We start from the raw sequence: 13682 nt of genomic DNA, 5'->3' as shown, positions 1-13682 counted from the left end.
GACATCTTTGAAAACATCCTTGATAATATCAATGTAATATTTGTCATAAAAAATGTTGACGAAAAAACTGTGCATTGTGGGGGCGCGAGTTATAGTTACTTTAGGGCACAAGTTATAGTTACTTGTGATAGCTCTAACTATAACTGGTGAATTTCTATGGTTTGGTACGTTTAAAATGTAACTATAACGTCCCTGTAACCTTTGTTTTTTTAAAAATGATTATACATATATAAAATGTAAAACATCGTAATTAACTTGAAAAGAAAGGAAGATGAGGCAAAACATTATGCATCCTCTTTTAATTTCTGTCAAGAGTTTTGTTTATATTGGGGTTCTATCAAATATGCGATCGTTCTATGTAAAAGAGAAAAAATATCAAATAGTCAAGGGTAGTGCATGAGAAGTCCAAATAGTTCTTAAAAAGCCCCAAGAAACTCCCCTAGTGCAGGGTTTAACATCCCTGTTAAATGCTCTGCCAATTATGGAAGAACGTCCGGAGGGATATCTGCAAGAAGGGACCATGCTATTAATGTCATAAGTGTCTTGAGAAGAATCAATACTTGTTAGATAGCAACACATACTTGAAAGATTGCGTATGGGTACGTACAGAGTATTTTCCCAGTATTAAATAATAGATGAACCTGCATTTCAATAAGAGTATAACTGATAGTTTTCGGTGGAGAAAACATTGCTTTCTTCGTGAAGTCTAAGATGGAAAATCGTATTAATGTGTTTTTAGAAATTACAGAAAATGTTTAAATGCTTTCGATTCCCCAGCCTTAGTAGTCATAATGATTTTTGACCTGTGGACGCCCCATCACGTATGGTTTAGAGGACAATTGTACATGGTCATTTGAGGGATATGGATTGAGCTCATAGTCTTCACATGGTAATTCTGGTACGTTGAATTTCTGTAAGAGAATAAAAAAGTGAATGATTATGACAGAAAAAGAAGACATCAATACGTTTTAATTTTATTTTCTTAACATTATGTCCAGCTGATACGTATGCATTTAAAACTCCATCATGCATTTACTGAAATATATATTATCCAATCTCTTATTCCCCGTTTTGAGTGTAATACCGCATTTGCCTTATTTTCCTATCCGAAGGCACCACTACATTTATAAAATACCTCAAAGATTCTTAGATGTTGCTGATCATCTGGATGAATCATACAGCTACCCCTTTTATCTTACCTTGTCAGCCTTTTCTTCCCATGCCTAAATCTAGTAGCCAGTAGAAAATCTGAGGGTCAAAAGTCAGCCCCAAACAAGTCTTATTTTCTTTGAACTGCAGCCTCCTTGCAACTCTTGTCATGCCCGTTCACACACCCAGCTCTTATCACCATCAGAATAGTAAATAGTATTTACTTAATATAAATTTACATGAGCGTTCAGCCAGCCCTCCTCATAGGTATATTGTTGTGTCATTCACATTGTTCTTCTATCCACTACAGCACATAGCATGGGGCACCAGGTCAGCCCTTTTTAATTTATCTGCTAACTTCACTGTTAGTGACGGAATCCTACCCTTTCACAAGGAGCACATGTACACACAATACATTTTTTATATTGATGAAAGCCCTGTAAGACCTCAACAATAAGGTTGTATTGTGTCTGTGACCTCACCTGCCAAGATGGAGTTTGACTGGACAAACTAGAGAGCTACACAGTGGCCCAGCTCAAGGGATTCTGCCAGGAGGCGAGGTTGCTTGCTAAAAAGAGTTCTAGGTAAGCTGAGCTACAGAAGGCTTTGAGATCATGGGCAGAGGCCTACCAGACCCACATAGACCATGTGGAGGAGGGGTCAGAAAATGAGGAGAAGTTGGAACAGTACTTGCCAGGGGTTCTTGACATGCAACCTGTTGAGGAGGGGGAAAACATCCTCCCAGGACTGGAAGTCCACCCACGTGCGGGGAGCAGTGTGCCATCCAGGAGCCTGTCCCCAGAGGAGCTGGAGGACAGGAGGAAGAAGAGGAACTTAAAAGTAGCACTTGCCAAATTGAAAATGGAAAGTAAGCAAACTCTGGAAGAGGCTGGCCATGGAGGAAAATCGAATCACTTATAAGTTGCGCCTTAGGCAGCTGGACATTCAAGCCATGAAAGTCGAATCCAGCAGCAATGGTGGCAGCATATCGACAGTGTCCACTGGTGAAGTAAGGGTCTGCATCCCAAAATATTTGGTGCCCAGTTATGTGGTAGGGGATGACATAGTTAAATGGTTCGTAGCATGTAAAGTGGCTCTAAGGGTGCACAAGGTTCCTGAAGAGTCCTTGGGGGGTGAGGTAGCTTGTTGAGATACATGCCAACAGTGGAGAAGGACACACTCTTAACACTGGAGGTATAGGAACAAACACACTGCACTGCTCGTCAGCAAATTAGGTTTGACCCCTGAGAAATATAGGCAGAGATTCAGGTGCAGCTACATAATCTCATCACAAACCTGGGTGGATTTCCTTGACTATGCAAGCAAGGCACTGAAAGGCCACATGAGGGGCAGCAAGGTTGATGATTATACTGGGCTGTACAACTTAATTTTTATGGAGCACATGCTAGATACTTGTTTTCCAGAACTGCTCCAACACCTGGTTGATAGCAAGCTGACTGACCCTGAAAGCTTGCTGAGGAGGCGGGTATCTGGGTCAGCACCGGTATGTCCAAGAAGGCATCAAGGGGGGACTCCTTAAAGGGTGGTCAGGGTTGCCACTAGAAGGAGGGGGGTAAAAAGGAGAAGTTCTCTCAGGGCCCCCAAAACAGTTCAAGTTCACAGCGGAAAGGGACCCATTCCCAATCTAGCCACTACAAAAAAAGCTTCCCAGACAAGAGTCAGAGCAAAAACCCTAAGTGCTATGAGTGTTTCAAGTATGGGCACTACAAGGGGGAACCCCATTGCCACAAGAGGCACATCCTTCCCCTGGAGGAAAGACACCTGGGTGGTGAGTGTAGTGCTTGTGGAGGAGTTTGTCCCAGCTAGTTTGGGGGAACTCTGTGAGGTTAACTTAGTGTCCCTGGGTGATGTGGAGATGGTCCCAAAAACCCATGTGCCTTACAACACTGCAAAGTATAGGGAGTGGGAGACCATTAATGGGGAAGGTGTTGAGGCTCTGTGTTAGAAATGGGGTCCCTAGCTGGCAGTCAGTTTACACCCTGTCCAAGTAGGGACCCTCACTCCCATCAGGGTAAGGGAGATACACAGCCCAGATAAGCCTCGCTCACGCCCTTGGTAGCTTGGCACAATCAGTCAGGCTTATCTCAGCAGCAATGTGTAAAGTATTTGTACTAACACACACAGTAACACAGTGAAACACCACAAAATGACTCCACTTTAGTTTAGAACAATAGCCAATATTTATCTAAATTAAACAAGACCAAAATGACAAAAATCCAACATGCACAAGCAAAGATATGAATTTTTAAAGTAAAAAAGAGGCTTAATCCATAGAAATCAATGGATGCGTTGTTTAGCACAAAGTACCTGGTATGCCTCAAAAATAAAGCCGCATGGGTGAGCGTGCATTGGAAAAGCAAGCGAGGCGTCGATTCCTTACTCGCAAGTGAGGTTGTGCATCGATCCAGGTAAGCAATGCATCGATTCTTTCCTCTTCAGGGAAGGGATGCATTGATTTCTGGACAAGCAGTCTCAGATCCATGTGGTGATGTTGAAGATTTTGACACCCAGGGCCAATGCCTGAAAAATTCTGACGCAGTGTGCGAAGGGTCTGCGTTGAGAACAGGCGCTGTGTTGATTCTCCAGCTGCAAGGCAGGAGCTGAATCGAATTTTGCAGTGCTTGAATTTTCCCCAACAAGTTACCAGCTTCCACTTCTAAGGGCCCAGGGTCTGGATTTGGCACCACTTAGAAAGTCAGGACTCTCAGCAGAAGATCCCGGGCACTGGCAAATAAAATTTTTGATGTCCCTAAGACTTAAGAACAGGGGGCAAGCTCATTCCAAGCCCTTGGAGGAAACCAAGCCTTTAGAGAAAGCAGGTCTTCAGAAAGCCAAGTCCAGTCCCTTCCATCTTCAGGCAGAAGCAGCAGCAGCAGGCCAGCACAGCAAATCAACAGGCAGAGTGTCAGGTCCTCCTCACACATCAAGCTGCTCTCCTTGGCAGAGAGTCCTCTTGATCCAGAAGTAATCTAAAGTTGTGAGGTCAGCAGTCCAAAACTTATACTCCTTTCTGCCTTTGAAGTAGGCAATCTTCAAAGGAAAGTCTTTGTAGTATGCCAGACCCCACCTCTTCCTTGCCCTGCCCAAGACACACTCTAGGGGGTTGGAGTCTGTATTGTGCGAGGGCAGGCAGAGCCCTTTAAAGTGCAGGTGACAGGTTCTCCCTCCCACTCTAGCTCAGGAAGACTCATCAGGATATGCAGGACACACCGCAGCTCCCTTTGTGTCACTGTCTAGAGTGAATTCACAAACAGCCCAACTGTCAGTCTGACCCAGACATGTATTCAGCAGCCATGCAGAGGCACATAGGCCCTAATTATGATAATGGTGGTAAAAGTCGCTTACCGCCATGGCAACGGCCGCCAAAAGACCGTTGCCGCAGCTAACATCCGTCTGCCAAATCATGACCACAGCTGGATTTCCGCCACAAGAAGGGTGGAAATCCGGCTGTGGCCATACTGGTGGACGGTGTTAAGGTGGCGCTGCTACCACCAGTAGCGCCACGCCAGTAGTCCGCCGCCTGCTGTATTATGTCAAATAATACGGCCTGGTGGTGTTCTGCTGGCGGGCGCTGCTGGCAGTAGCAGTGCCCGTCCCGTCCCCTACCGGAAGACCCCCTGGATGCAGGTAAGTTGGGTTTCTGACAGGGGAGGGGGGTGTTTTGTGTGTGTGTGGGGGTGTGTGCATGAATGTGTGAGTGTGTGCATGACTGCGATTGTGTGTGTAGTGATGTTTGCGTGTGTGTGTGCATGTGTGAGAATGTGTGTATGAATGGAAATGTGAATGCGTGTCTGTGTGTCACTATGAATGTGTGTATGGATGTGTGCGTAAATGAATGGATGCATGCATGTATGAATGCGTGTATGCCTGTGTGAGTGAATGTGTGAAAGTGTGATGTGTGCCTGCAAGTGTGTGTGTGTATGGGGGGATAAGAATGGGGGAGCGTGGATGGAGGGTGGGTGGGGGTTGTCTAGGGAGTGTTGGGGGATAGATGGGCCTCCTACCAGTGACAGGGAAGGAATTCTCTGTCACAGGTAGGACCCACCACCATGGTTTTCGTGACGTTACGAACGCCACAAAAACCATGGCGGAAGGCAGGGTCAAAATGCCACCGGCAGTACAGTAGCGCCCGCTGGGATGGAGATTGTTATTTCCGGCCCGGCGGCTGCTACCGCCATGGCGGTTGGTGTTATATATTGGTGGGTTGGCTGAAGCCTACCCGCCAATGTCATAATGTGGCGGTATGTTGCGCCAGCCTGTTGGCAGTACTATCGCCACATTAAAACCGACCACCGGGGTCATAATGAAAATGCCTACTTTCTAAAAGTGGCATTTACAAACAGATAATTTAAAAACCAACTTCACCAAAAGATGTAGTTTAAAATTGTGAGTTCAGAGCCCCCAGCCTCCATATCTCTATCTGCTCCAAATAGAAAACTGCACTTAAAATATACTTAAAGGCAATCCCCATGTTAACCTATTGGAGGGATAGGCCTTGCAATAGTGAAAAAACAATTTGGCAGTACCTCACTACGAGGACATGTAAAATACACTAGCACATGTCCTACTTTTTAAACACACTGCAGTCTGCCCATTGGGCTACTAAGGGACAATCAGTGCTGCAGGCCCACTTGTAGCATTTGATTTACCGACCCTGGGCACACATAGTGCACTTTACTAGGGACTTACCAGTAAATCAAATGTGGCAATCATGGAAACCAAATTACCAATATCCTTTAGACAGAAACTTGAACTTTAGCACTGGTTAGCAGTGGTAAAGTGTCTAGAGTATCAAAACCAGCAACAACTAATTACAGCATGATATTTAAAACTAGGGGGTCAGAAGCAAAAAAAGTACAGTGAAACCACGCCAAGAGCTGCCAGGTCTAACACTCTGAGGGACACAGGTGTCAGTATGATTATGGTAAGGAGTCTGCTGGTGGCCCCAGAACAGATTTTACCCTATACATTCCATCAGGTTCTATTAGCAGAGAACTGTGATGGTCACTATCCAGTGGCCCTTGTTCCATTTGAGTTATGGAGCCCCAGGTCTTCTAAAAGTTGCAATGAGCCCTGCCATGCTTGTGGATTGTTTGTTAGGAAATGACGTTGAGCACACTACCTGGAAGAAAGTTACACCTGGAAATGTTGGGGTTGCCTGAGTCGGTGTGTGCAACCACCAGGTCCATGGATGCCCAGAAAGGGAGTCAAGGAAGTAAGGAGCCTGAAAGAATGGCCCAGACAGCTGCCAAAAAGTGAAAGAGCAAGGGACATGGGAAACCAGACCTTGAATGTCTCCAAGCTAAGGTGAATGTTGCGCCGGAGAAGGTGGCCCCGGAGCTCAGTGGAGAGGACATAGCTTCCCTTGGTGATCTGCTGAAACTTGCTAGATGGCAAATGGAAGGGGGATCCACCAGGAAAAATGATGCAAGGTGCAGAGGGAGTACACAGCCTTGGAGGGTATGAGGCAACAGACCAAAGCCCAGGCAGAAAGTGATGCCTCTGGTAGTCACTGCATTTACTGGGAGGACAACCTCCTGTATAGTGAGTCTAAGGCATCTGTGCATGGGGCAACAAGGGCATTTGTGGTCCTCCAATGTTATGGGCAAAAACTTTGTCAGGCTTGTCCTTCATTTTTACTGACCCTGGATGAAGATTTCCTCAGAGATCTTCTGTATGACCTGCATGACATGCCAGGCCAATGGGAAGACAGGGCAGAAGCTGAAAGCTCCTCTGAATCTCTTACCTGTCATTGGCAATCCCTTTAAAAGGCTGGGCATTGACATTGTTGGGCCTATTGATCCCCAGACAGCCTCTGGCTGCACGTTTATCCTGGTTTGGGTGGATCAAGCTACAAGATACCCAGAGGCCATACCTCTGAGAAATGCAACTGTACCTGCGGTAGCTAAGTCTCTAATCCGGATTGTTACCTGGGTGGGTTTCCCCAGGGAAGTGGTGACTGACAGGGGCACCAGCTTCATGTCTGCTTATATGCAGTCAATGTGAAAGGAGTGGGGAGTTGCTTAGACATTCTCCAAACCCTACCACTCACAAACAAATGGGATTGTTGTGAGATTCATCAAGACCCTCAAAAGGCATGATCAAGAGCCTACTTGAGGTGTAAGTGGAACGTCCTCTTGCCATGTCTTCTCTATGCTTACAGAGAGGTACCACAGAAGGGGGTGGATTCATCCCTTTTTAGCTTCTGTTTGGTCATCCTGTAAGGGGACGTCTCAGTCTGGTGAGGGAGGAGTGGGGGCAAGCTCCCAAGAACCCCACCACCCACCAACATGTTGTTAGCTACATACTAGCCTTCAGAAATCAGATGGCCAAGTTGTAGAAGCAAGCTTGTGACAACTTAGAGGCCTGCCAGGAGGTAATAAAGCAGTTGTACAACCAAATGGCTAGCCTTGTGGAGTTACAGCCTGGGCAGAAAGTGTGAGTGATGGAACACGTGGAGCGCCAGTTGCTGGGGCAATTCTCCTCTCTGTTTTCCCTCACTCCTGGGAATACCGACCTGTGTACCCATAATATCGACACAGGAAATGCCCCCACCGGTCAATGATAAAATTGATAGGCTGTCTGACAAGGAGAGGGCCAACATCAGAGATGTTTCTAAGATGCTGGAATTGGGGGTGATGAACGCTCCTGTAGCCCCTGGTCCAACCCTGTGGGCCTGTTCCCAAAACTGCCTCAGCAGGCACTACACCTCAATTCAGGTTCTGTGTAGATTACAGGGGCTCAATTCAGTCACCCAGACTGATGCTCATCCCATTCCCTGGGCTGATGAGCTGATTGACAGATTAGGTGCTGCTCAGTTCCTGAGTACTTTTGATCTTACTTCAGGATACTGGCAGATTGCCCTAGTTGAAGGTGCCAAGGAAAAGTCAGCTTTCTTCACTCCAGAGGGCCATGAGCAGTTCAAAGTGATGCCCTTTGGACTCAAGAATTCCCCTGCCACCTTCCAGATGCTGGTGAACCAAGTTGTTATTAGGATCGAGGCCATCAGTGCTGCTTACGTATATGACAGCTGTCTTCATTAGCAGTTGGCAGGACCACCTATTTCACCTGCACTAAGTGCTTCAGGCCCTGCAACTGGCATGCCTGACTATCAAGGCCAGTGAGTGCCAGATAGGGCAGGTGTCTGTGGTGTACTTGGACACTTGGTGGGCAGGGGTAACATGCAGCCCCTTCCAGGCCAAGATAGAGACTATCATGGCCTGGGAGCACCCCAAAAGCCCAAACTGAGGTGAGAACCTTCTTAGGCCTCACAGGTTCCTATAGGAGGTTTGTCAAGGAACATGTCACCATTGTTGCCCCTTTGACAGAGCTGACTTCGAAGAAGCAAACCCGGAATATGATTTGGAGAGAGGCATACAATAAAAGTTTGACTTCTTAAAGCAGGCTATGTGTGCAGCCCCTATGCACAAGGCCCCTGAGCATTTGACTCCCTAAAGCAGGCTATGCACACAGCCCCTGTGCTCATTGTTCAAACCGATGCCTCAGAGCATGGCACAGAGGCAGTACTTGCACAGCTTAATAATGAGGGCCTAGACCAACCTGTAGCTTTCATCTCTACGAGGTTATTTTCCAGGTAACGTAGGTACAGTGCTATTGAAAGTGAAGCCTTTGCAATGGTCTGGGCACTGAAGAAGTTGAGACCATACCTGCTTGGGACTCACTTCCGGATTCAGACAGACCACTGGCCCCTTAGGTAGCTAATACAAATGATGGGTGAGAATCCAAAATTGTTGAGGTGGTCCATCTCATACAAGGTATAGACTTTACAGTGGAACAAAGACCTGGGTCAGACTATGGCAATGCTGATGGTCTGTCTAGGTTCTTCCACCTTAGTGATGGGCAGGAGGTTGGGTAGCTCTTTCCAATTTCAGTATGGGGGACACATGTTAGACCTGACAGCCTTAGGGTGGTCTTCCCCCAAACGTTATGCCTATTTGCCTCACCTTTTTGCTCATTTCATTTTGTTGGCCTTAGGACTCTGAGCACTTTACCACTGCTGACCAGTGCTAAAATGCATGTGCTGTCTCCCCTAAACATGGTTTGAGTGGTACATCCACAATTGTCACATTTAATTTACTTATACGTCCCTAGTAAAGTGCACTACATGTGCCCAGGGTCTGTAAATGAAATGCTACTAGTGGGATTGCAGCACTGCTTGTCCCACCCCTCAAGTATTTCTTAAACATGTCGCAGCCCTGCCACAACAGAGCCTGTTTGTGCAGTTATATTGCAATGCCAACTTGGCATTTTAAACCTCTTGCTAAGCCTTCAACTCCCCTTTTCTAACATATAACTCAGCCCATAGGGCAGGGTGCTAAGTAATTAAAAGGCAGGACATTTTCTTTTAAGTTTTACCTGTCTTGGTAGGGAAAAAACTCCCAGATTCGTTTTTCACTATTGTGAGGCCTACTCCTCCTATAAGATAACATTGGGGATTCCTTATTACATTTAATAAGCTGTAATACATTTAATAAGCTGTAATTCTTACTTGAGAAGGAGTAGATATATCATGTTTAGTACAATTGAATTGTTATAATAAATCCTCTTTAATGGTGCAGGTAGATTTATTGTAACAGTTTTGAAAATGCCACTTTAACAAAGTTGGCATTTTCCTGCTCTTAGTCCTGTGTGCCTGCAGCTTGTCGCCAATACGCGTGTGGGGTAGAGTGACAACTAGACTTTACACATTACATCTAGGCAGCCACACACAAAGAGACCTTAAGTGTGACTGAAGGGCCATCATCATCCTGATGGCCCATCCTGGGCGGGATGGGGGTGGGGGGAGATAGCTTATACAGCTGAATAAGTAGTGTCCTGTTTCACCACAAATGACTGCTTTCCCCTCTGTAGTGAGTCTGGACCCAGGGTAGGAAGAAAGAACCTATGTGCACTTCAAAGTCCCTTCTTTGAAGTCACCCCCACTTCAGTGGCACAACTGGGTATAAGTACTGGACCGCTGACCCTACCAACTCAGTACACTGCTGGAGCTATGAAGGACTCTGCCAGGAAGAAGGACTGCTGCGCTGCAACAAGGACTGCCACTATGGACTGGTGCTCTGGAAGAACTGCTTTCCTGCTGTGTTGCCCTTATGCCTGCTGCCCTATGCTCTGCTGAGGAAAGACTGGACCCATTTCACTTGAACCCAGAGTGACCCCAAGGGCTGCTGGCTTGCCTCCTGTTTTCTGAAGTCTCAGGGACACAAAAGACATTCAACTCACCTGCTACATACCCTGGGCCAGTCTTCAACCAGCTCCGGACCGCTATGAGGCCTCTCTCCAGTCTTGGGTGTTTGAAAGTGGTTTGTGCTTCCTGAAATCGAGCTTTTGGACTCTTTTCAACTGCAAACAGGCCTGCACCACTTGCCAGAAGAATCAGCGCTAGCCACTGCAAGTTCGTCTCTCGGCACAGCAAGCATCGTCACTCGTGACCATGAGGCTCCATTCCACCCGTTCCTGATGCCTGGCCGACTCATTGCACCCGCGGAACACCGCTAGCAATGCACCGCTTGTTCCCACCAAACTTCTTTCCTGCAAACAGGACTCTTGGCTCAGTTCTTGAGAAAGTAAAAGTTCAGCAGGACTTGTCTGGGACTGTTTCTGACCCTTGTTCCATCGCGGTCTGCCTGAACGTTTAGATTTTACCCGGTCTATTGTGACCAGATATCCCTAGTTGGCACTTCATGCTTTTATGCACTAAATTTCAGTTTATTCTTTAAAAATTAATAACCACCTTTTTTCTTAATTTTTGTACTATGTTCTAGGGGGTGGAGCATCGGTTGACGCTGCGTTTACTTTCTCTCCCTGCCTACATCCTGCCCTCCACCAACTCATCCAGCAGTACAGTGGGACTGTGCCTCCCACAGAGTGCACTGCCTCCTAACGTCCAAGACCCTGCAGCCCCAACCAACCTTCCTGGCCCCACTGCCCCCCCTTGCATGCTCATCATCTGCTCAGAGCTGGTGGTAAATATCTGTGTTCAAATCCCTGGAACCAGGGTAAACCGAGGTAAACATCAGGATTTCCCCATTCTAGGGTGTTTTACTTGTAATTCCAACGAGCTCATGGGGAGTTACTAACTGGTAGTGTTAACTCTAGAACAAGAATCACCCTGCAGAATTAATGGGGAACTTGTAATGAGGGGCTACTAAAGTGGTGCTTGCACCTCGTCAGAAGAATGAGCACCTTTTAAAGCACTTTGCACCTTTCTCAGTAATGGTTGTAATTGTTTTACTTTTTCTTACAAACCAAAAATGCTGCAAAAAATTAATTTCTTCCAATATCACTGTAAATCAAGGAGTGGTTTTGCTGCTAAAGGTCGTTGCTCTTAAAGAATAACCTTGTAGCAGTCAGATTCCAGAAATTATCCAGTTATCTGCCCTTGTCTTTCAAGTCCATGGTGAAGACAGACATCAATCAGCTTGTATCCCATTTAGAAAATAATTTCCTGGACTCTGAGGGATGTGGACCACAATGAGGGCCGATTCAGACATGGTGACCTTTGACTTCTGGTGGACTTAACTAGTGCTAGTCTCCTGTTGGGCCTTTTAGCAATGTTCAAAATCCTCTACCATGGTGTATTTGTCTTGTGATTAGAAAAGTTGGTTGTAGGTCAGACCATCTTTAGGTGCATTAATTCATTTTTCTAAGTGGGCAGTGTGTGCTTCACATATTCCAATCCAGTAATTTGTGACCAGGATCTCTTACAGGGGTGCCGTCGAGTCTATTCCTATTGCCTATATTTTTCAGTGCACAATGCCAACAGATTCCATGATTGAATAATTTGGATTCTTGTTTGATCCACACCACTGACACAAAAAAATCTTCTTAGCGGAAATCTTCAACTACCAGAAATGAACCCCTGATTTACTCCCCCAAGAGAACATATATGCATGAGCCTATGTATGTTACAGGTGTTCCTCCACAATAGTGACATACACAGATGATTGGGCAATGTGCATTAGGCACATAAGGTGTGTGTCCCCTTGGAAAAAAATACTAGCCTTAACATGTAGACTTACAGACTTATGATGCTGAAGTAATTATTATCTCTACACATGCTCTCTCTTTTTAACCCTATCAGAGGACCCCGCCAATAATATTATGTAATTTTATTATTTGCTAGATCCCTTATACATGTAACATCAAGTGCTCCTTTTAAGGTTGAGCCCATTCAGATGCACTGTCATTCTTCCTGTGAGACTCTATGATAAAGCATGTGACAAAATATCGGCAAGTGTCCTTTTAAACCACATTGTAGATTTTAAGTAGGGGTTTCTGTATTTTAGACTAATCTATCCAGTTCCTTTTGATTTGTTAGGGTTCCCTATATCTAATTTGTATTTACTTACATTAGGACAGGAAGGTGATATAGCCGTTCACAATCCCTCTAACTCCATTATTGTACTAGGAACTAAGCCAGATGCCAACGAACGATTGAACAGGGCACAGAGATAGACAGCAATGCTAGCTTCAACTTCTTTCATAAGTTGGGCAAGACAGAGATGGCAGTGAGCTGAAAAGGTAAGAAGTATTTCATTTCATGATCACTTCCCGTTAGATTAATTTGCTGGGATGTCGAGCAAGAAAGGGGAAGATTACTTGATGGATGGAGATTTTCTAGCACTATTCTACAGCAGAAAGAGCACAATTATTCCCAGAAGAAGTAGGAAGTATCATTGCATAGTTTTTTTCTGAAGGAGTGAGAGGAGTGAGAGGAGATTGTAGAGTAGACATTAATAGCTAGTAAATTCTGAGACCATTGCACATATTTCTTTGGAAATGCTAAGAGAACAGGCATTACAGTTCGTACAATACTTTTTTTTGAAGACATTATGGTCTCTCTGCATTATTGTTTTATGTTTTTTTTGGGGTTGGGTAATTTAGGTCTGTGGAATATCTTTTCCTCTTTCTGTACTGCAGGTTTCTAACTTAAGAATGCCTAGGTTCTCCATCAACCAAAAACTCTTCTTAAATTTCTGAAAGAGGAACACTTTTTTTGTAAACAGATTTTATTGATTATTGGTAGACAAAGAAACAGTGCATTGCAACTTGATATGGAGTGACATCTTACAAGATCAAAAATATTCCTTTTTGGGCTGACAATATCGTGTTCCCAATATCGTTATCCCATAATCCATCCCTCCCTTCCCTCTGAGACGGTGTAATAGTTTTCACTGACTGTAATGGGTTTTGGAATGTAGATCCCCGGAATCAATTAGGCTTCCCACGGTTCCATGAAGAGATATGTATGTTGAGAAGACACATCAGGGCAATCCTAGTGGCAACGCAAGGCTGTGTGTTGATCAGCTTCTAAAGTTAAGTGGAATTTCATCTCATCTAGGAGAGGCCGTAGATGACGGCTCCCGGATTGGAGGCTCAGGATTCTTCAGGCTATTGATGATGAGCCCCCATGCCTGGGCTGTTTCTATCTGGCTTATCTCCTCTGTGCTTCCCTCTGTAACAGTGTGCCCTTGCAGTTCACCCACCTTTCC

The 13682-nt window shown here is 45.5% G+C and overlaps 1 protein-coding gene across 2 annotated transcripts in view; it reads right to left on the bottom strand.

Moving 5' to 3' along the window:
- Positions 1 to 282: 282 nt before the first annotated feature.
- The window catches only part of LOC138258864 (uncharacterized), an 87191-nt gene continuing 73791 nt past the window's right edge, over positions 283 to 13682 (bottom strand). For both annotated transcript variants that reach the window (XM_069206164.1, XM_069206173.1), the window contains exon 7: positions 283 to 911. In XM_069206164.1, coding sequence (XP_069062265.1) covers positions 780 to 911 — 132 coding nt within the window. In that variant the 3' untranslated portion in view covers positions 283 to 779. The remainder of the gene's footprint in view (positions 912 to 13682) is intronic.

The sequence above is a fragment of the Pleurodeles waltl genome, chromosome 2_1 (genome assembly GCF_031143425.1).
Source record: "Pleurodeles waltl isolate 20211129_DDA chromosome 2_1, aPleWal1.hap1.20221129, whole genome shotgun sequence".
Taxonomy (NCBI): domain Eukaryota; kingdom Metazoa; phylum Chordata; class Amphibia; order Caudata; family Salamandridae; genus Pleurodeles; species Pleurodeles waltl.
The sequence above is the reverse complement of the archived record's forward strand: the minus strand, read 5'-3'. Positions and strand labels throughout refer to the sequence as shown.